At 31.2% G+C, this 24,042-nt stretch overlaps 1 protein-coding gene across 2 annotated transcripts; it reads left to right on the top strand.

Moving 5' to 3' along the window:
* Positions 1-332: 332 nt before the first annotated feature.
* On the top strand, positions 333-21,186 carry srfa (serum response factor a). 2 transcript variants are annotated; one of them, XM_051105283.1, is made up of 7 exons: positions 333-1,336; positions 5,681-5,947; positions 16,842-17,103; positions 18,941-19,123; positions 20,508-20,609; positions 20,696-20,887; positions 21,050-21,186. In XM_051105283.1, exons 1-7 carry the CDS (start codon positions 887-889, stop codon positions 21,133-21,135), a joined length of 1,542 nt encoding a protein of 513 aa, XP_050961240.1. In that variant the 5' UTR covers positions 333-886; the 3' UTR covers positions 21,136-21,186. The 2 variants fall into 2 exon arrangements, with proteins under 2 accessions (XP_050961240.1, XP_050961241.1); XM_051105284.1 differs by lacking the exon at positions 18,941-19,123 and having other exon boundaries at positions 335-1,336.
* The last annotated feature ends 2,856 nt before the right edge of the window (positions 21,187-24,042 follow it).

Raw genomic sequence — 24,042 nt, 5'->3', positions numbered from 1 at the left:
AACTTAGCAGTCAGTCCAACAACACCCTTCTGGTTTTAAAAGTTCCTTAAGTGAATGTGGTTTACCTTTTCAAACATTTCACCCCAGAAATGTTGTGTTTTTCGTCGTTAATATTACTGTGAGGGTCTAAGGTCCAAACACTACTGCTAGTAGTTCGCTGTGTATGACGTAAGCCTTTTCTGTCAGCCAAATTAGATTCGAACCAATCACGAAGTCGGAGAGGTTTGCGTAACCAATCGCAGCGCAGCGCTGTGACTCACCATACATGGACAGCCATCACCATATAAGGAAACATCGACTCGCTTTATATGGAGGAAAGTAGATCTTTAGGCGAAAGGCCTCGTGAGGTAAATAAACAAAACAAGCAGGCTATTAGCAATTATATCCTTTTAAAAAACATTAAACGTCATATGCGACTGAAATATACCAACTTACGTGTTCAAAGCGAACTATCTTACGCGATATTAACATTACTGACGGTAACTAGTTCTGTTGGCGGAGGTAGATTGCATGGTTGCGATTTGTTGTTTCCAAATGTGGCAAGCGCAGCGTAAGTTCAGTTGAGGTTTGATTGATGGACTGTAGGCGGAAACTATACGTTGTAAACTTTGTACGATGGTCGTGAAGGGCTAGTTTTGGGGGTTATTTTTGTAGCTCACAAACCTCAAACCGTGGCTTTCGCACAGAAATATATATATCCGTCCTTAAACTCCAAGTCCGAGTTGTCTGTTGAGTTGAGCTAATGTTTCTTAGCCTAGCATATGTGAGGCAAGTTCGCTATTAAGTGAAGCGATCTGTTTGGATTTGATCTGGGATCTGCTCGGATCACTACACCTAACGTTACCGCAGGCTGCCGTAGGGCTGGGAGCAGGTCAGTGTGTCAGCGATGTTAGGGGGAAACGGGACGGCCAGAGGGGCTGGACGCTCAGGTAACGGCACGGGGTTGACTCCTCTACAGGTGGGCAGCACATCTGGGGCTTTAGGGGCAGTAAACTCTGCCATGAACTTGCCCGATGGGGCCAGATACGACGACAGGCCGTCGGTTGAGGCTGTGCTGAGCGGTTCCGATGGAGACTCGGATTCCGGGGATGATGAAGAGAGTTCCGTGGTGGACAGGAGAGGAGTGAAGCGGGAGAGGAGTGAGATGGAGGTCGGAGGATCCTCGGGATCCAACGCAGGACTGTCGGCGGGGTATGGAGGGGTTTCCACCGGGGTTGCTGGTGCGAAACCCGGCAAGAAAACACGAGGACGGGTGAAAATTAAGATGGAGTTTATTGACAACAAGCTGAGGAGATACACGACCTTCAGCAAGAGAAAGACTGGCATTATGAAGAAGGTACGTTCATCCAGCACATGTGTGTGTGCTCCTGTTTCCTACTGCTAGTTAAGAATTAAAATACAAGCCATTATTACACCAATACTAGTACTAAACCACAATGCTAATACTAGCACTGCAACTACTAGTGCTATACTAAAACACTGATCCAGGTATTATGCATTACTAGCATTACAATACTGATTCTAATACTACTTTTAGGAGTATTAGTATCAGTATAATGATTAATCTCTGTTGCTAGTAGAATAACACTGCTAGTGCTATCAAGTTACAACTATTGATAGAGCTGAATGCAAGTATTATGCACTACTAGTTTTAAATGATAGTACTGATTCAAATATTGTAGAAATACAAGGACAACTAGTTTTAAGTGATTGTATTGATTCTAATATTGTTGAAGTACTAGTACAACTGGTTTTAAATGATTATACTGATTCTAATACTGTAGAAATATTAGTATCGCTAGTATTACTGATTGCTGTACTACAGCAGTACTTGTGCTAAACTACCATGCTAATACTAGCACTGTGACTACTACTAGTGCTGTACCAAAATACTGATGGTGTTGTACACTACTTGCATTACAGTACTTATTCTAATACTATAGAGATACTAGTAGCAGTAGTTTTAAATCATCATAATGATTCTGTTACTGTAGTACTAGTACGACTGTTGCTAGTGTTTACCACTGCTATTGCTATCTAGTTACAACTAGTGCTATAGCAGAATACAGGTATTATACACTGCTAGTTTTAAATTATAATATCAACTCTAATATTGTAATAATACTAGTACAACTGTTTTTAAATGATTATATTGATTCTAATATTTTAGAAATACTAGTATCACTAGTATTTTTGTATTGATTTTTATAATGTAGTAATACTAGTACTACAGCAATACTAGTGCTAAACCACCATGTTAATACTAGCACTGCAACTACTAGTGCTATACTAAAATACTGATCCAGGTATTATGCATTGCTACCATCACAATACTGATTCTAATACTGTAGAGATAATACTTTTATGTGTATTAGTATCAGCATAATGATTAATCTCTGTTGCTAGTAGAATAACACTGCTAGTGCTATGAAGTTGCAACTATTGCTAGAGCAGAATGTAGGTATTATGCACTACTAGTTTTAAATGATAGTACTGATTCAAATATTGTAGAAATACAGGTACAACTAGTTTTAAGTTGTTGATGTACTAGTACAACTGGTTTTAAATGATTATACTGATTCTAATACTGTAGAAATATTAGTATCGCTAGTATTACTGATTGCTGTACTACAGCAGTACTTGTGCTAAACTACCATGCTAATACTAGCACTGCAACTACTACTAGTGCTATACCAAAATACTGATGGTGTTGTACACTACTTGCATTACAATACTTATTCTAATACTATAGAGATACTAGTATCAGTAGTTTTAAATCATCATAATGATTCTGTTACTGTAGTACTAGTATGACTGTTGCTAGTGTTTACTATTGCTATTGCTATCTAGTTACAACTAGTGCTGTAGCGGAGTACAGGTATTATACACTGCTAGTTTTAAATGATAATATCAACTCTATTATTGTAATAATACTAGTACAACTGGTTTTAAATGATTTTACTGATTCTAATATTTTAGAAATCCTAGTATTACTAGTATTATTATTGTATTGATTGTTATGATGTAGTAATACTAGTACTACAGCAATACCAGTGCTAAACCACCATGTTAATACTAGGACTGTAACTACTGCTAGTGCTATACCAAAATACTGATGCAGCTATACACTACTTGTATTACAATGCTGATTCTTATGCTATAGAGATACTAGTATCAGTAGTTTTAAATCATCTTAATGATTTTATTACTGTGATACTAGTGATAAAAGTTAGCAAGTGGTCCAGTTATGACAAGTAGTGCTGTAGCAGTATACACCATACATGATTAGTATCAAATAATACTGATTCCAATATTGTAGAAATACTAGTACAACTAGTTTTAAATGATTATACAGATTGTAATATTGTAGAAGTACTAATACAACTGGTTTTAAATTGTATGTTAAATTATTATTTTTAAATTATATATTATATGATTCTAAAACTGTAGAAATATTAGTATCACTAGTATTACTATTGTACTGACTGTAACATTGTAGTAATAATCACAATATAGCAATACTAGTGCTAAACCACCATGCTAATACTAGCACTGCAACTACTACTAGTGCTATACCAAAATACTGATGCACGTATTATACACTACTAGCAATGCAATACTGATTCTAATACTATAAAGATACTAGTATGAGTAGTTTCTCACCATAATGAATAATAATAATCAGTGTTACTGTACAGTACTAGTATGACTGTTGTTAGTATTATACCACTGCTAGTTCTATCAATTTACTACAACTAGTGCTATAGAAATATACAAGTATGCTAGTATTAAATGATAATACTGTTTCTAACATTGTAGAAATACTAGTACAACTGGTTTTAAATGATTATACTGATTCTAATATTGTAGAAACATTAGTATCACTAGTATTGTTGTACTTATTGTGATACTGTAGTAATTCTAGTACTACAGCAATACTAGCGCTAAACCAGTATTCTGATTCAGGTGTTATACACTGCTAACATTACCATACTGAACTATAGAGATACTAGTATCAGTAATTTTAAATCATCATAATGATTGCCTTACAAAATTAACCATGGTTTTACTACAAAGAACACGGTTACCTATAGTTAAACCTACCATGATTTTGCTAGACTAGCCATAGTTTAACCATGGTATTTGTAGTAAAACTGTGTTATAAAAATCCAACATTCAAAATTCAATACACCGAATAACCATGGTTGTTTGGGGTGTTGAATTTTGAATGTTGGATTTTTATAGTAATAATAAGGCAGTAATAATAATTGAGTTAAATAAGTTAAAAAAGTAATTTATTTAACCTGATTATTACTGTACCATTATTTATAGTAAATTTATAATAAGGTTAAATAAGTTAAAAAGTGACTTATTTAACCTTACTATTACTGTACCATTATTAGTTCTGTATCAATTAAATTCATTTTACTAATACTAGTACTTTATCAATTGTAGTGCCACTATACTAGTATCATCCTTTTAATACTAGCTCTAAATCAATTATACTAACTGTAAATTGATTCTACTGATTGAACTTTACCTGTACCATTATACTGATACTCACACTATACTGATACTAGAACTTAACATTACTCAACTGTACTGTTAGAAGAAATATTGCATATTATATACAAGTTTTCCATTATTTATAACTGGTCCATCCCTGGTGCTATATCAATTTACTAATAGTGTTGTACTAATAGTATTACTACATATACTGATACTCATAGTATACCAATACTGATATCAGTATAACCTTACGAGCGCCATACTACTATACCTACACTAGTACTGTGTTTGTACTAATACTACATGGATAGTAGTCCCATATCACTGTGTTGATGCTAGTACTACACCACCACTGTTGTTAAACTATACTGTTACAAGTACTTAAGCCATTCTAGTTAGCAGGCTAGTGCTATATACTACTTTAGTAATACTGGTTATATAGTACTATATTGATGCTAGTTTACTGTTGTGTTTACATCATACCTCAATAAAGACATTAAAAACATACACACTCACTGACATGTACACTAACTAGAAACCTCCCCCCTAATAAGAGCTGTTTTCAGCTCGGTCAGAACCACCTCTGCATTCACTAAGAGCAGCTGAGGTCTGACACTTCTGACAGTATTTCAGTTGAAGGTAGTTTCCACATCTGTTCTGACTCATTTGTCATTGCTCGCTCAATTGTCATTCATTCCTGTCTCAGCAAAAATAGCCCTGATGCCCGATTAAGTTACCGCAGCACTAGACATTGTTAATACATTTGCATATCTTGAGAACCGGCCTAGTTGCAGAAGTCGGGCATGGAGGGTGTAATGACAACCTGCAGTAGGCAGTAGGCCACAGACCTTCAGGAGCATGTGATCGGCTTCTCTGGTATCTGTGGCTTAGTAGTTGCAGTTGCACTTCTTTCCAGTTATCTACTATGATCCTCTTTTCATTTTTCTTATCTTATTACGTTTTGAAGGATAAAGATCAAGCCATGTGGTTTTTAACCATGCGACATTTATGATACTTCTCAGATGTTTGCCATAGTTGTCCAATCGATAACTGTTGAGGTTACTGCAAGTTTGGCATCACTTATGAGAGTTCACTGGTCACGGAAACTTCACTCTAGTATAGAAGGTCTCATCGTTATCTTGCTTTCTTCTGTTCCTCTTAATGTTTCCAGGCTTATGAATTATCCACCCTAACGGGGACGCAAGTTTTGCTCCTGGTTGCCAGTGAGACGGGCCACGTGTACACGTTTGCCACGCGAAAACTTCAGCCCATGATCACCAGTGAAACAGGTAAAGCCCTCATCCAGACCTGCCTAAATTCCCCTGATTCTCCGCCCCGTACGGACCCTTCAACAGACCAGCGGATGAGTGCCACGGGATTCGAGGAGACAGACCTCACCTACCAGGTCTCAGAGGCTGATGGTCTCACAGAGCCAAAGGTATGTCATTTCTGCTACATATTTTCAGTCAACTAGTCGATGATGTTTAGGGCTGTTGTTTATAGACATAGGCCAGGTGTGTTTCTTAAGGGGGCGTTCACGAAGTATGCTTTTTTTATGTTCATGATAGCAAGAAAGGATGGAATGCAGCAGGTCTCACTGAAACATGTTTTGAAAGTTGGTAGAAAAAAGTTGAAGCTACTTTTGTAAGAAAAAGAAGTATTAGGAGTATTAGTATCAGCATAATGATTGTATGGAGCAGACGCTTTTCTTTGGACATGCTCTTTTAGGATGCAGTCTTTTGTTCACAATAGCTGCATGATGCACAACAGGTCTCAAGATGTAGAAAAACTTGAAACTTGATAACATAGTTTAAAAAACTTTCAGAATGTATGATGTAACCATTGGATCAGATGCTGTTCTTTAGGAGCGTTCACTTAGGATGCAATCTTGTGTTTACAATAGCTGGATGGAGCACAACAGGTCTCAAGACATGTTTTTAAACTTTAAGTTTAAAAACACAGATGAGATGTTTTGAAAGTTGGTAGAAAGACGTTGAAACTTGTTAATTTGATATCATCTTAATGTTCAGAATGCATGGTGCAACATCATGTGGACTACACGATTTTCCTTTTGGAGTGTTAATATAAAATACCTGGTTTTGATATGCGTTTTAAAAGTTGGTAGAAAAAACTTTGAAACTAGATGATTTGAAAAAAAATACTCAGGACTTGTTGTGCAGCAAATTGCATTCTTGTGTTCACAATAGCTGGATGGAGCACAACGGGTCTTCAATTTTGTTTTTAGAAGTTTAGCAACGGTGGTACAAAAGTTGAAACTGAATTGTTAATTTAAAACATCATCTTAAATGTTCTGGACATGCGGCACAAAAAATAATATGAATCAAACAACTTTAATCAACTTTTTTTAGTATGGGTGCTTACTTTAGTAGGGGTGCATTCTTATGTTCACAATAGCCAGATGGAGCTGGTCTCAAATTTTGTTTTTAAAGTTGGTAGAAAAGTTGATTGTTTCATTGTGTCAATTGTAAAACTTAAAAATTGTCATCTTAAAAATGTTTTGGATATACAGCACAACAAATAATGTGGACCATGTGCTTTTTATTAGAGATGCGTAGTAATTTGTTGGAGTGCAATGGGAGACATGTTTTAAATGTTGGTAAATTTTGGTTGAAAAATGTTAAAATTGGTAATTTGATATATCTTAAAAAGGCAACATTACATGTACTACACATTTTTCTTTTGGGGTTTTTACAAAAACTTGTCTGGAGCACAACAGGTTTTGAGACACGTTTTGAAAGTTGGTAGAAGTACAACTGATCACAAATTTTGTTTTTAAAGTTTAGCTAAGTTGGTAAAAAATTTGGAACTTAACTGTTAATTTAATATTAAAAATGTTCTGGATATGCAGGGCAACAAATAATGTGAACCAAACACTTTTTATTAGAGGTGTTCACTTAGGACACAATCTTGTGTTCACAATAACTGGATGTAGCTGGTCTCAATTTTGTTTTTAAAGTTTGCCTAAGTTGGTAGAAAAGTTAAAACTTAAATGTTCATTTGATACATCATTTTAAAAACATTATGTATACATGGCACAACAAATAAGGTGAATCAGACGCTTTTAATTAGGGGTGCTCACTTAGGATGCCATCTTGTTTTCATGAAGCTTGCTGGAGCACAACAATTTTAAGATGTTTTTTGAAAGTTTGAACATTTGGTTGGGGAAAAAAAAAGGTTCAGGACACGTCACACACAAAAATTGCATACTTATGGTCACGATGGCCAGATGGAGCTGGTCTCAAATATAGTTTGTGAAGTTTAACAAATTTGGTAAAAAAGTTTAAACTGAATTGTTAATTTGATACATAATCTTTAAAAATGTTCTGGACATGCGTCACAACAAATAATATGAATCAAACATTTTTTAGTAGGGGTGTCCATTGTGTTCACAATAGCTGGCTGGAGTACAAGTTTAGAGACATTTTGCAAGTTGGTAGAAAATCTGGTTTAAAAAACATTGAAACTTGTTATTTCGATATATGATGTTGAAAGCATTCAGGTTGTGTGGTGCCACATTGCACAGATTAGACATTTTTCTTTCGGGATGTTTGCAGTAATTGGAGCGCGAGAGGTTTTGAGGTGTGTTTGGAAAATTTGGTTGAAACTTGTTTATTTAATATCATGTTAGAAACATTCAGGACGTGTGCCGCAACACTGCATGTTTTTATTTTGGGGTGTTCGCACTTATCTTGAACACAATGGGTTTGAGACGTGAAAGCTGGTCAGTTAATTTGATTGAAACTTGGTAATTTGACATTATCTTAAAAAGCTTTAGGCCACATTTTTCTTTTGGGGTGTTCACAAAAACTGTCTGGAGCACAACTGGTTTGTACATGCATGTTTTGAAAGTTGATAGTAAATTTGGTCAATTTGTAGAAACGTATTCATTTGATATATCATGTTGATGAAACATTCAGGACATGTGGCGCAACATTGTGCAGACTACTTTTTTAATTCGGGATGTTTGCAATTGGAGTGCTATAGGGTTTGATACATATTTTAAAAGTTGGTAGAAAATTTGGTTAATGTTGAAACTTGTTTATTTGATATATCATGTAAAACATTCAGGACATGTGGCGCAACACAATGTTTTTCTTTTAGGGTGTTCGCACTTGTCTTGAGCACAGTGGGTTTTGAGACGTGTTTTGAAAGTTGGTCGAAAATTTGGTTGAAACTAATATTTTGTTATCACAAAAGGTTCAGACCACATGGCACAGTATTGGACTACACGTTTTTCTTTTAGGGTTTTCACAAAAACTGCCTGGAGCACAACTAGTTTTGATGTATGTTTTGAAAGTTGATAGAAACTTTGGTTGAAAAACATTGAAACTGGTTTATTTGATATATCATGTTAAAAACGTTCAGGATGTGTGGCGCAACATTGCGCGGACTAGACGATTTTTCTTTTGGGATGTTTGCAATAATTGGAGCGCAACAGGTTTTGAGACATGTTTATAAAGTTGGTCAAATTTGGTTGAAAATGTGATATCATGTTAAAATCATTCAGGATGTGTGTCACAACACTAGATGTTTTCGTTTTGGGGTTTGCACTTGTCTTAACCACAATGGGACATGATTTGAGACGTGTTTATAAAGTTGGTCGAAAGTTTGGTTGAAACTTGGTAGTTTGATATATTGTCTTAAGGCCACGTGGTGAAACGTTACATGGACTGGACCCTTATCTTTTGGGGTGTTCACAAAAACTGTCTGGAGCACAACCGGTTTTGATACATGTTTTAGAAGTTTTGTAGAAAATTTGGTTGAAAAATGTTGAAACTCGTTGATTTGATACATTCAGGATGTGTGGTGCAACATTGCACAGGCTAGACAATATTTTCTTTTGGGATGTTTGCAATAATTGGAGCACAATAGGTTTTGAGATGTGTTTTGAAAGCTGGTGGGAAAGTAGGTTGAAAAAATGTTGAAACTTTTTCATTTGGTTTATTTCATGTGGTGAAACACTAGAGTTTTTAGGTCTTGAGCACAACAGGTTTTGAGACGTGCTTTCAAAGTTGGTTAAAAATTTGGTTAAAACTTGGTAATTTAATATATTATTTAAAAAATGTTCAGGCAGTTACATGGGCTGTGTATTTTTCTTTTGGGGTGTTCACAAAAACTATATGGAACACTGCTGGTTTTGATATATGCTTTGAAAGTTGGGAGAAAATGTTGTTAAAAATTGTTGAAACTAGTTTGTTTGGTATCATGTTAAAAACATTTAGGTCGATGGCGCAACATTGCACAGACTAGACGATTTTACTTTTGGGATGTTTGCAATACTTAACAGCGTAACAGATTTTGAGACGTGAACGTTTTGTAGAAAATGTGGTTGAAGTGTTGAAACTTTGATACATTCAGGATGTGTGGCGCAACATTGCACAGGCTAGATGATATTTTTCTCTTGGGATGTTTGCAATTGTCATTTTGAGATGTGTTTTGAAAGTTGGTAGAAAATTTGGTTGAAAAACATTTAAACTTGTTTATTTGATATATCATAATGTTCAGGACATGTGCTGCAACACATAACTACAATTTATATACTTTTTAATGCCAAACGCTTGTCTTGTCTTACTCTGCCTGGACTGTTTTTTTCCAGTTCATGACAGTTAGTGTATGTCGAAAAACTCCCATCTGATGTTCTCCCTCAACTTCAAAATTGTCCTACATCGCTGTTTTACCTTTTTTGTTAACGGTGTTTGATCTTCTTTGCATGTTTACTTTGCAAAGACTGGCTCGGTACTTCTGCAGTGATGTAGGATGATTTCGAAATGATTTTTGAAGTTGAGGGAGAAAATACAATTGGAGTTTTTCGACACACCCTAACTGTCTTGAGCCAGAATACACAGAGTTCAGGCAGAGCAAGACAAGACGAGCGTGTGAAATTAAGAAGTATTTAAATTGTATTTTTTGTTTTTAAATGAAAATAACCGATCGTTTCATTAGATAAGACCCTTCTTCCTAGACTGGGATCATTTACAACCACATTTGGGATCATTTGAAGCCGCATTTAAACTGCATTTTAAAATGCAGTCCATTATATGGAGAAAAATCCTGAAATGTTTTCCTCAAAAAAACATAATTGCTTTACGACTGAAGAAAGAAAGACTTGAACATCTTGGGTAACAAGGCGGTGAGTACATTATATGTGAATCTTTGTTTTGGAAGTGGACTTCTTCTTTAATTTGATGCGTCATCTTAAAAATTGTCTGGACACACGACAACAACTAATATGAGCCAAATGCTTTTTAGTGGGAATACTCACTTAGGACACATTATGATGTTCACACAATAGTTAGTTGGAGCACAACGAGTTTTGAAAGTGTGGTAGATAAAGTTGAAACCTGTTATGGAAATGTCATTTAATAAAAAAACTCTCTGGAAACTTGGTTTTAAAACACAAGAGAAAAGAACATCTAGATAAAAACACAACTTGACCTCAATAGTCTAGTGGGTTTCATTAAATTAGTCTCATGTGAATAGTTGGTTCATGGATTAGTCGACTGTTAGTCGAATATTTTGCACGTCTAAATACGAATTGTTGTTATAGTTCCACAGTCTGTCACTTGAGTGTAAGCTTACTCCCATTCCTGAGTTTCTTGACCTTTGCAGGTCTCAGTTTTCCGGGCTACAATAGCGTTTTAACGTCGAACGAAATCATGTACAGCTTTCACACAAGACCCCAGTTCGTCTGTCTGCATATATCCTGCAAATACCAGTTTTGCCAACATTTATGAGCGTTTGCGTCACCCCAATCACGTCTTGCATGGCAGCGTGTGTTATTCACAATGTCCAGCGCTCATTGATAAGGATTAGATGCTGTCTGCATGTCCATATATAGTCTGGTTTTCCCAGTACACTTTCTTGGCTCATGGCTGATCACATTCCGTATAAGCTGCAGCTGTTTTCAAATTTGGATGACATATCCCCCCCTTTTCCCCGCTGATTTAGGGCAAGTAGCGAGTGAGCGTGCAAAAATTACAAGCCCGAATCTCTGTTTAAGAAATCGCTTTAAAAAGCAGACCCTTATGTTGTTGAGCTGATGACAAGCTCATCATATAGTGCGTGTTTTGAAAAGCCATCATGGGAATCGGATCCCTCCTTTCAAGCTTGATGGCTCACAAATGCTCAAGGGCTTTATGACACGGATTGGTTTTCAGTTACAGATGCTAAATATGACAAAAGTCCTTGCAGTTTGGTACTAAAATGAAGCGGCCAGTATCAACTTAACACTGTTAAAGGGACAGTTCACCCACAAATTAAAGTTCTGGCATCATTTACTCATCCTCATGTTGTTCCAAACCTTTTTTCTGTGGAGCATAAAGTTAATTATTTTAAAGAATGGACCAAAAATATAATGGAAGTCAATGGCTGCTTGGTTACCAACGTTTTTCAAAATGCATGTTTTGTTTCCCACTTTATTTTTATCCACAGAAGAAATAACCAAATACAGGTTTTGAAACAATTTAAGGGTGAGTAAATGAAAACAGAAATTTAATTTTTGAGTGAACTGTCCCTTTAAGTGGACTCAAATTAAATGTAACATTTTATTTATTTATTTATTTATTTCCTCTGCATTCTGAAGTTTTGCTATAATAAACAATATAAATAAACAATAAATAATATTTATTTACAATAAATGCCATATACACACATTTTGTATACATTTTTTTTATTTGTTTTAGTTGATCATTTTTTTTAATGTGAAATTTAAATGAATAGAAAATAATGGAAAATTCCATAATAAACAATAAATAAATTCATAAGTAATGAATAATTATACATTTTGTATACATTTTATTTTTTGTTCATTTATTGTTCATTTAAAACGTAAAATGTTTATTTAAAATGCAGTTAAAATGAATAGAAAATTAAGATTAAATCCATAATAAACAATGAATAATTATAAATAAACAAATGTACAAATGAAATCTTATATTCTGACACATTTATTTACTGTCATTTACATTCTGAAGTTTTGCTATAATAAACAATATAAATAAACAACAAATAATATTTATTTACAAAAAAGGCCATATACACGCATTTTGTATACATTTTATTTATTTGTTTATTATTTATTGATCATTTTTTATTTGTGTAATTAAAATGAATAGAAAATTATGAAAAAAATCCATAATAAGCAGTAAATTAAATAATAATGAATAATTATAAATAAATAAATATACAAATAAAATATTATATTCTGACACATTTATTTACAGTAAATGCCTATACACCCATATTGTATACATTTTATTTCACTATTTATTGCTTATTTAAAATGTAAAATCTTTATTTAAAATGTAATTAAAATGAATAGAAAATTATGAATAAATTATAAAAAAAATTATATAAAAAAAACAAATGTACAAATGAAATCTTATATTCTGACGTATTTACTGTCATTTGCATTCTGAAGTTTTGCTATAATCGATTATTTGTTTATTTATTTATTTATAATTATAATTATAATTATAATTATTATTGTTATTGTTGTGTAACAACTTGTTTTTAATACATTTATTTCCTAATATGCATTTATTTCCCTGAGGTCTTGTTGCACTAGTTTAAAAGTTAAGGTTAGTATTTTATTTTGTTTAAAAATAAATAAGTAAAATTAGGCCAATAAGCAAATAATAATTATAAATAAACAAAAAATATTTATTTGCCTTAAATTGCATAAACACATATTTTGTATATTTTTATTGCTTTTTTATTTATATAGTTATTTATATTTATGTACATATTTATTTCCTAAAACGTATTTATAATCTCGAAGTCTTGTTGGACTAGATTAAAAGTTTAAGAGTTAGTATTTAATAAAAAAATTAAAAAATAAAATAAAGTAAAACAGTGAAAAAGTATAAATAAACAATAAATAATATTTATTTACAACAAATGTCATACACACGGATTTTGTGTATCTTTCGTTCATTACTTACTGTTTATTTGATTTAAAATTTAATTAATTATAATTATGATTAAATCAATAATAAACAATTAATAAAATCAATAAATTAATAATAATAAATAAATATATGTCAGAATGTTAGATTTCACTTGTAAATGTATTATTTAGCTGTCATCTGCATTCTGAAGTTTTGTTATAGCAATATAAATAAAATTGATGTAAATATATAATAAATAAAACATCCTTAAAACCCTTTTTTAATTATAGTCTAACAACTAGTTTTTAATACACATTTATTTCCTAATATGGATTTATTTTCCCAAAGTCTGTGTACTATAGTTTAAAAATGTAAGGTTATTTTATTTTATTTTATTATAAATAATCAATACATTTACAAATGAAATCTAACGTTCTTTCATGTATTTATTTACTGTCATTCTGAAGTTTTGCTATAATAGATATAAGTAATATTTCTGTAAATAAATATGTAAGGATTATTTTCATTTGTTAAACAATAATAATAATAATAATAATAATAATAATTAAAATAAAATAAACCAATAAACAATAATTAAATATAAATAAACAATAAATAATAATTTATTTACAACAAGTGTCATACGCATTTTTTGTATATATTTTATTTATTTGTTCATTATTTACTGTTTTTTTTATATAATTTAAAATTAATACAAATAATGAAGAAATCTATATTAAATAATGAACAATCAGTTAATAAATAAAATATTAATTCGTAAATAATGCATAATTATAAATAAACAATACATTTACAACTGAAATCTAACATGGACATATAGTAATATACATATTTTTTTTCCTAATATGCATTTATTTTCCCGACGTCTTGTTGCACTAGTTTAAAACTTCAGTATTTTATTTTATTTTTTGTTTTTTGTTTTATTGTTTTTAATTTAATTTTATTTTATTTTATTTTATTTTGATCATTAAATTGTATTAGATCAAAAGTGAAAGTAAAGACTTTTATAATGTTACAGAAGGTTTCTGTTTCAAATGAATACTGTTCTTGTTTGTTTTCCCACAAAATGTTTCCACAAAAATATTAAGCAACAGCAGTTTTCAGTATTGATCAGCTGATTTCTGAAGGATCATGTGACACTGAAGACTGGAGTAATGATGCTGAAAATTCAGCTTTGATCACAGAAATAAATGACATTTTAACAGATATTCACTTAGAAAGCAGTTATTTTAAATTGTAATAATATTTTGCGATTTTGCGGTTTTTACTGTATTTCAGATAAAGTAAATGCAGCCTTGGTTTTCACTGACTTCTTTTAAAAACATTTTTAAAAATTTCATTTTTGACCATTAGTGTAATTCATAGTGTATGCAATGCTCAGATTGGCTCTGATCTCTCACCCAAGCTCAGTTGTGCTAAACAGTGACCAATTACGAGTGTTTTAGTGGTGGTGTTTGTCAAATTTCTGAAGGAGAGCAGAAATCCCTGGTAGTTGCTCAGCACACGGTCGGTCAGATGCGTCGTCCCTGTGTCGTGGTTTTCATCGAGAGCTGCCTGAAATAGCGTGGCTCTCTCGCTGTGTGAGCACCTGTTTTCCTGTGAAGGCAGCTGCCGTTCTTGGGATCGTTCATGACACAATTGCCTTTATCACACGCAGTTGTCGCCACAGGCTCTGCCGTGATCAGTCAGTCCCGCTCAACTCTGTGGAGTGAATGTTGTGATAAATGCTTGTTTTGAACAGTTATCTGAAAATATGACCTTCCCGTTATATGAATCTGGTCTTCATTTGTTATTTATAATCGTGTCTTTTGATTCGTGTCCGTCGGGTTTCATTCCAGATAATAAACCGAGATGAAGGAGCTTTCATTTGAAGTGTTTAATTGACTGGATTATCAAGTAGGCATTGTTACATTACGTAATGTGTAAATGAGGCTCTACAGTGAATCAGAATACAAACACTCCCTAATTCACATTGTGATTGTGACTTTCCATCACAAAGGTTTGTTTAATTACACAGTCATTATTCGTGGGCAAAGACTTTACTCATAGGGTGCTGGATGACTTTTTACATAATGCTTCAGGTATAATTAAAATGCATTAATAATTGTAATGAATGTGTACACACACTTATTTATTATTTATTGTTTATTATTTTATTGTATTTTTTTATTCATCTAAATTAATAATAAACAATTAATAAATATCTTTTGCATGTATTTGTAATTATTTGTTCACTCCTTATAGTTTATTTTATTTTTTTTTAATTAATGAAAATTAATAGGAAAATAATTAAATCAATAATTAATTGGTAAAACATAAATCCAATAAATCAATAAGCAGTAAACAATTGTAAATAATTAACTAAATAAAAATATTTATTTACAACAAATGCCATACACGCATTCCATATGTATTTTATTTATTTCTTCATTATTTGTCGTAAACATTTTTAAATTAAAGAATAAATAAATAATGAATAATTAATTATAAATAAATGAATAAACAATAAATATGTTTTATTTACAAAATGCTATATATATTTTTTATTAATTTTAATAGAAAATGACTAAATAAATAATAAACAAGCAATTGATACATTAAATAAAATAAAGCAACAAACAGTGAGTAATTATAAGTAAATAAACAATACATAAATATTTATTTAAATAATTTATACAACAAATATAACAGATTTTGTATACATTTTTGTTCATTATTTGATTTTAATTTGTAAAGTAAAATTAATAGAACAATAATGCATAATCAATAATAAATAAAAAACAATTAATTATTAATTATTATAAATAAATGCAGATATTTTTCAGTAGTAAACAATTCATAAATAAAAAAATAAATCAATATACTATGAATAATTCTAAAGAAATAAACAATGTTTTTTTATTTACCAAAAATGCTACACACACACATTTAAATAAAAATGAATGTGTTAAAATAAATAAAATAAAGCAGCAAACAGTGAATATTATTGTTGTTGTTGTTGTTGTTGATTAATAATAATATTTATTGTTTTTTATTTTAATTAAAATTGCTAGTAAAATAATGAACAAAGCAACAATAAACAGCATATAAACAAAAAATAAAATAAACAAATATTTACAATAAATATCAGTTTGAGCATTGAGCAAATCAGTAATAAACAATAAATAAAATAAATGAATAGACAAACAAACAATTAATAATTATAAATAAAAATGATAAATAGAAATATTTATTTTGAATGTATTTTATTTATTTGTTTATTATGTATTGGTAAAAATGGATAAAGCAATAATAAAATAATAAACAGCATAAATAAATAAATTAATAAACAATGAATAATTATAAACAAATATTTATTTACAACAAATGCAAGTTTGAGCCTATCTGTCTGTGTTGTTTCAGGAAATGATCAAGCCGACGTTCACGGCTGCCACTTTACCCGGCGGCGGCACCAGCACCAACAGCATCACCACGCAGTCGTCGGCCTCTTCCTCTCCCTCGTCCTCCTCGGTGTCCATGCACACTCAGAGCAGCGGCGCGTCGCTCTCCAGCACCACCTGCTGGCCCATGAACGCTCAGAGCGTCTCCAGTGCCAACGGCACGGTGCTCAAGAGCTCTCCCGCAGGAGTCATGCAGCTGCCCGGAGGATTCACGCTCATGCCAGGTGGGGATCCCCTTCATTCATCTGTTTGTTGCATGATATTTTTCTCACTTTCACAGATTTTGACTCTTTCCAGAGGGGTTTTGCATGTTGCACTGCATCAGCTTGCATGACATCTTGGCATTTTAATACACGTGAACCTATTTGCTTTCTTGCATGTCTGCACACTTTGAATTCTGCTTTCAACTGAGTCGTCTGTGTAAAGGCCTGTTCACAACAAGAGTGATGCAACAAACAACAATACTTTAGCGTAATCTATTATTATTGTTTCTATGAAAACACTGATTATTAGTATATTAGTAAGTCTTGTTGAAAAATGTCAGGGTAGTGTAGTAAAACAAACAAAAAAAAGCTTAAAACAGTATATTATAAAATAAAATGGAATTTGAGAAAATGTACTAAAATACCTAAAACTAAAATAAAAAATAATTAAATACTCTCACTCCCTCTCTATATGTACACACACACACACACACAGATATTAAATAGATAAATAAATATATATATATATATATATATAGATATAGATATAGATATAGATATATATATATATAGATATAAATGTATAAATGTTAAATAAAATCTAGTTTTAAAAAAATAAAATGTGTATCATTTTAATTTAAAAAAAGTACTAAAATAACTAAAACTAAAATAAAATATTTAATTTCTAAAATATTAAAAACTTTGTTAAAAATTTCTCATTGTAATCTGAGAAAATATGTACTAAAATAAATAATAAAACTAAAATAAAAGTAAATAAAATATAATTTATAAAATAAAATATTAAAAACGTGTTTATTTCAAAGTTTATATATACACTATACACTTTTTTTTTATTAATTTAGTAATTTAAATTTGCTTTATAAGATATTTATACAAAAAAAACTAACAAAGTATATATTTATATAAAAAATATAAATATATAGTGAATTTTAATTTGTTCATTAGTAAGTTATTTATTTGTTAAAAACATATAATTTATTAATTAATAAATAAATACTGTGTATACCACTATAAGAGGAAAGTATATATATAGATAGATAGATAGATAGATAGATAGATATAGATATATGTATGTGTGTGTATAATGTGTGATGAAATTCATATTTGTGTGTGTAAATTGTGTGTGTGTGTGTGTGTGTGTGTGTATAATAAGCAAGATAATTATACAGTGGGGTCTTATAACACCCTGAAAATATTTATATATACATATAAATATAGGGATAAATATAAATATGAATATAAAAAGAACAAAAATAAATACAAAATGCTAAATAAAAATATATGAATTTGTTATTAATTAATATAGTATTTTGTAAGACTTTTTAAATTTAACTCAATAATATTAATATAATATTTTATTTTATTTTATTTTATTTTATTTTATTTTTTTTTTTTAAACCTGATACAAAATGTTAAAAGAAACTATAATAGTACCTTATCTGTTCCTGCCTGGTTAGAAATAACCAAATCCCTTAAAATATCAAATGTAGCTCTGAAATATCAAATATTGATTGTTTATGAAAAAGCAAGGTAACTTTAGGTTGTAAAATGTCATGTTACAAAATCTTAAAATATTTAAGACTCATTATCTCATTATATTAAAAATGTTTAAAATGTACAAAAAAAAATAATTGTGTACACTCACATATGTTATTTTTGATTGATTGGTTACATCACACATTTAGAATAGTATAAAAGTTTTTCAAAACAAAGTATACAAAAGTTACACTTCTAATAATTGGCACCCAGTCTTGCGGTGTCTGGGCCTGGATCAGGTGCGCGTGTGTTTGGTGCAGCTCCGCTTGGCTTGCTGAGGGTGTCGCTGTGTGTCCCGCAGGCGCTTCTCTTCCTCCCGGCACACACACTATTCCTCTCAGTCAGCTGCAGACACACTCTCTGGCCATTCAGTGTCCACAGACGCAAAACAGCAGCACCGCAGCCGCCAGCGCCGTCCCCGCACACACACAGGCCGCCACGCAGGCCACGCTCTTCCGCCTGCCGGCCGCCGTCTCGCTCACAGGTCAGTGCGCTTCACACTCTCTGTGTGTGTGTGTGTGTGTGTGTCTCCACTCACGCTCACGCCTTTGAGGATCTGCATGCTACAGCTTTGCTAAATCTGTTTCTCATAAAGTCATTTTGTGTTACTCTAACACAAACTACAAAAAACAGTGACTATTCAGAAATGAGAAAGTTAAATGTTACAAGTGTTTTTATTCAAACTCAAACATTTATGAATAAATCAACAAAAAGTTTACAGAGTTTACATGTAAACCGTTGTAAAATTTGTAAACTTCTGCTGTTTAGCATAGTGCACATTTTAAGTTTGTGATTTTTAGTTTAGTTTTTTTTTTAATAATTCTATTTAGTTTTAGTTTTATTTCAGGTTTAGTGGTTTTAGTACTTCATATTCATTTTTCAGACTTTTTATTGAGTTTAGTTGGGGTATTTTTATTTATTTTTTGTTTAGGTTTCAAGGTTTTCATCTAATATTTTAAGTATTTATTAACTACCTTTTTTAGTTTATTATTCAGATATAATTTAAGCATGTTTTTTAAAAATATTTATGTTTTTATTTATTATTTTATGACATTTTTAGTAATTTTTTTTTTGCAAATATTTATATTTTTATTTATTTAATTTATAGATTTAATTTTAAAGTTTTAGTGTTTTTTTATTTATTTATTTATTTTTAAGTTTAAGGTTTTCATCTAATATTTAAGTATTTATTAATGACCCTTTTTCCTGTTTATTTTTAAGTTATAATTCTAGTTTGTTTTATTGATTTTTCTGTTGTTTTAATTTAATTTTTTTTTCAATTAGTTTTAGTATTTTTTGTTTTTATTTCAGTTAGTTACTAGGTTTTTCTGTTGTTTTTTTAATTTATTTTATTTATTTATTTATTTTTTGTTTATTTGTAAAGTTTGTTTTTCATGAAATATTTTAAGAATTTATTAATTAGCTTTTTTTTTATATTCATTTTTAATCTGTTTAGCTTTATTTTAGATCAGGTAGTTTTAATTTTAGCTAGTTACTAAGGCAAGGTTTTTTTTTTTTTTTTTTTTTTTTTTCATTTTTGAACTTTTACTTATTATTTATTTATTTATTTATTTATTTATTTATTTATTTTATTTATTTTTATTATTATTATTATTTTTTAATCTGTATTTATTTTCATTTTTGTTTTAGTTATTAAGTTGCCATGGAAACATTTCTAATTTTACTTTTTTTTTTTTTTTTTTTTTTTTTTTTTTAAAGTTTAAGTTTTTCATCTAATATTTATTTTTAGTTCAAACTCATTTCAATGAATGAAAAGCATTTCAGCAGTTTTATTTTGAGTGGTTTTCGTTGATTATTGCATGCGAGTATAAAGCACACTGAGGATGTTTCTGTGGTTTGTATATCAGGTGGAGCGATGTCTCAACAGTTACAGGCCATCCAGGTTCACCCCAGTCCTCAAAGCAGTGACAGCAGTCCAGAGATCAGCCAGACCTCCACCAGCTCCACTGGTACTCACAGCATCACCCCTCTCACACTCCATACTCTGCTCTGATCAGTGACTTCTCCTCTAACATCTCTTCTGTGTCTCCCACAGTGAGCCACACCGCTACTATAGTCACTTCCTCAGTGCCTTCTTCAGTGGCCGGTCACATGATGTACCCCGGAGCGCACGTCATGTACGCTACATCCACCCCTACCCTTGCCGACGGGGGTCTAACTGTGCTCAATACCTTCCCACAAGCGCCCGCCGCGATGCACGTGTCCCACACGCAAGCCCAAGACTCAGGTCAGTCACACTGTGTTAATGTCTCGCTTGAACTGGCGTAATTATAAGATTCACAGAACAATACTGAAGACACAGACACTTGTAATTATGCTAATTCTGACATTTTGAATCACTGTAATTTCATTGTTTCAAGGCGCTTTGTTTTGTTTTGGTCGTGTTTAGGTGCAGTTCCTCAGATGTTTCTCACGGGACCTCCTGGAACTGTACAGATCCCAGTTTCAGCCGTTCCACTACATTCGGTAATATAGATAACAAGAAAACAAACGTACAGAAATGCTCTCTGTTTGTTTTTTTTTGTTGTTTTTTTCATGGTTGTGTTTTTTTTTTTTTTTTTTTAATCTGTTTAGCTTTATTTTCATTTCAATTTTAGTGTTAATTTTGTTTAATATTAAATAATTTTCTTTTTTGTTTATTTTAGTAGTAGTTTTAGCATTTCATATTTTATTCATATTTTAAAAGTCAGTCTAATTCATGTAACGTTATCATTATCTCTCAACATTAGGCTTTAAGACTTTATTATCATAACATTACACCTTTGTTCTTGTAATGTTACAAGATTCTTCTCAAAATATTACATTTTTATTCCCGTAACACTGCCGTTATTTTCAAAACATTACAACTGTAAGCATTTTACTTTTTATTCTCATGTTTCAACATTAATCTTGTAACATTATGGCTATTTTTAAACCAATTTTGTTCTTATAACATTACAATTTTATTGTCAAATAAAACATTACAAATAGTTGGACATTTAAATAAATAATGTTACATCTTCATTCTTAAAAGTTTCTGCTTTATTCATGTAACAGCACCTTTATCTCATAACATTAGGCTTTTCTCTTGTAATATAATGTCTTTATTCTTGTAACATTAATACTTTAATTTTGTATTATTTTATTCTAGAACATTTATGCCTTTGTGGTAACATTTTGGCAGTATTCTCCTTGTAACATTACACTGTTTTCAAATCAGTTTTGTTTTCATAACGTAACAACTTTTTTTCTTAAAACATGACTTTCTTGTAATGTTATGTCTTTATTCTCATAATCATTTTATTCTTGTAATGTTACATCTTTATTCTTTGGAAGTTTCTGCTTTATTCATGTAACATTGTCTTTATCTTGTAACATTAAGCTTTTTCTCTTATAATGACTTTTCTTGTGACATTAATACTTTAATTTCGTAATGTTATTACTTTATAACATTTATGTGTCTATTCTTGTAACATTTACACACTTTTCTTGTAACATAAACTTGTAACATAATGTTATGTCTTTATTCTCATAACAGTTTTATTTTTGAAATGTGATTTTTTTTTTTTTTTTTTTTTAAAGTCACTGCCTACTTCATGTAACATTGTCTTTATCTTGTAACATTAGCAGGGTTTCCGCGGGTCTTAAAAAAGTCTTAAAAAGTCTTAAATCGCTTTTCCGTGAATTAAGGCCTTGAAAAGGTCTGAAATCAGAGCAGCAAGTCTTAAATTCATATGATCATGGCATTAATTTTCGTGAGGGATTGTTACCTGAGGTGTTTCATTTTAAAGTGAAGCGAAAACGTAATTTCTGTTACATGGCTCAGGTCGCTCAATATTCATTAAACAATACGCGGTAGATGGCGGTATGTCTGCTTCATCTGTCAGTCACCCGAAGAAGAACTTGTCGTTTTGATTTTTTTTTACAGTAATAAAAATCATTTAGTTTAGTTAGAGAACAAACAATACAATTAAAACTGAACGCGGCTTCTCAATACAGTGAGCCGAACCACAGCTCAGATTTCATTCATCACATAAAGTGAGTCAAGCTGACTGACGAGAAAGAGGTGAGAAAGACAAGACTATGGCAGAAGAGTTTCAAAACGAAATGCAAAAGCGCCTGTTTTATAAATATTTTGGATTTTGAAAAGTCTGTTGACTTCTGCTGTTTATCTAAGGTGATAGAGGAAGTGTGATATTTATTTGGTTCCACTGTGTTTGCTGATTTTATTTATTTAAACTGTTTTTTTTTTTTTTTTTTTCCAATGTTATAGGTGTATGCCGTGCTTCCAAGCTTTCTTATTCGTTTTGCTAAACGTTATTTATTTATTTGGTTACACAGTGTTTTTCAGTTTTGTAAACCTGTTTAAACTTTGTGTAAATAATTATTTATACTATTTGTATTATATTATATGTTATTATTTTTATATTATATTATTCGTTTTTGTTAATAAAAGTTCGGTACGTTATGTTAATGCCGCTAATTTAAAAGTGAAAGTAAAATGCATTAAATAACACTGTTAAAATACATAATGTGGGCTAATACGAAATAAACAATTTCTGTACATTACATATTATTACAAATGCCTGCAAAGACCTAATAATTGTTGCTGTTACACTTACAGCACGATCAAATCCTTGTTAATTAGTGACCAAACATTTAATTCAAATATCCACTTAATCTTGTGATAGAAATGCTACAGCCTCTATAATTTCTTCAACAAAAAACATGTGGACATCACAACCCACAAAACAATTAACCGTTGTTTTATTGTAGTAATTTTCTTTTGTGTGTTTTCTAGATGCTTGAGACAATAAAATCAATTAGACAACTGTATTAGGCCTAATAAAATCATAGTCATAGGTAACTGTCTAGATCTACAACTGTAATTTCTAAATAATACAATTTAATTGTAATTTATTCATTTACTTTTTTATTTTATTAAAGTTCTATTTTGACCCTGGATAATATGTGTTTTTTTTTTTTTCAATAATGAGGGAGGGGGCACGACAATACGATTCTGCTTAGGGCACCCATTTGGCCAGCAGCGGTCCTTAAAACTGAAGGAAAGTGGAAAAAAAAAAAAAGAGGGAAAACTCAAACAAACGAAAAACAAACAACTGCTTGATTCCGAATTGCTACTAATTTGAAAGTGAAAGTAAAATGTGCACGGCACTTTTACCGAAGGAAAGCGAGGAAAAGAGGGAAAACTCAGACGAACTAAAAACAAACAATTGCTAGACGCTGAATTGCTGCTAATTTGAAAGTGAAAGTAAAACTCGAACTATACTTAGGGAACATATTGTTGTATTGTTTTCCCTAAGATTTTTTTTCCCTCAAATTTTCTTTAGTTGGTCTTAAAAAGGTCTTAAAGTCTTAAATTTGCCCTCATAAAACCTGCAG

Source organism: Labeo rohita, unplaced genomic scaffold (genome assembly GCF_022985175.1).
Source record: "Labeo rohita strain BAU-BD-2019 unplaced genomic scaffold, IGBB_LRoh.1.0 scaffold_95, whole genome shotgun sequence".
Lineage (NCBI taxonomy): Eukaryota > Metazoa > Chordata > Actinopteri > Cypriniformes > Cyprinidae > Labeo > Labeo rohita.
The sequence above is the reverse complement of the archived record's forward strand: the minus strand, read 5'-3'. Positions and strand labels throughout refer to the sequence as shown.

Bases quoted from the DNA above. Each gene is read 5' to 3' on its own strand.
- srfa (XM_051105283.1), top strand. From the start codon at position 887: ATGTTAGGGGGAAACGGGACGGCCAGAGGGGCTGGACGCTCAGGTAAC. The intron at 5,948-16,841 runs GTATGTCATTTC...GTGTTGTTTCAG, and splicing joins ATGGTCTCACAGAGCCAAAG to GAAATGATCAAGCCGACGTT. The intron at 20,610-20,695 runs GTACTCACAGCA...TGTCTCCCACAG, and splicing joins GACCTCCACCAGCTCCACTG to TGAGCCACACCGCTACTATA.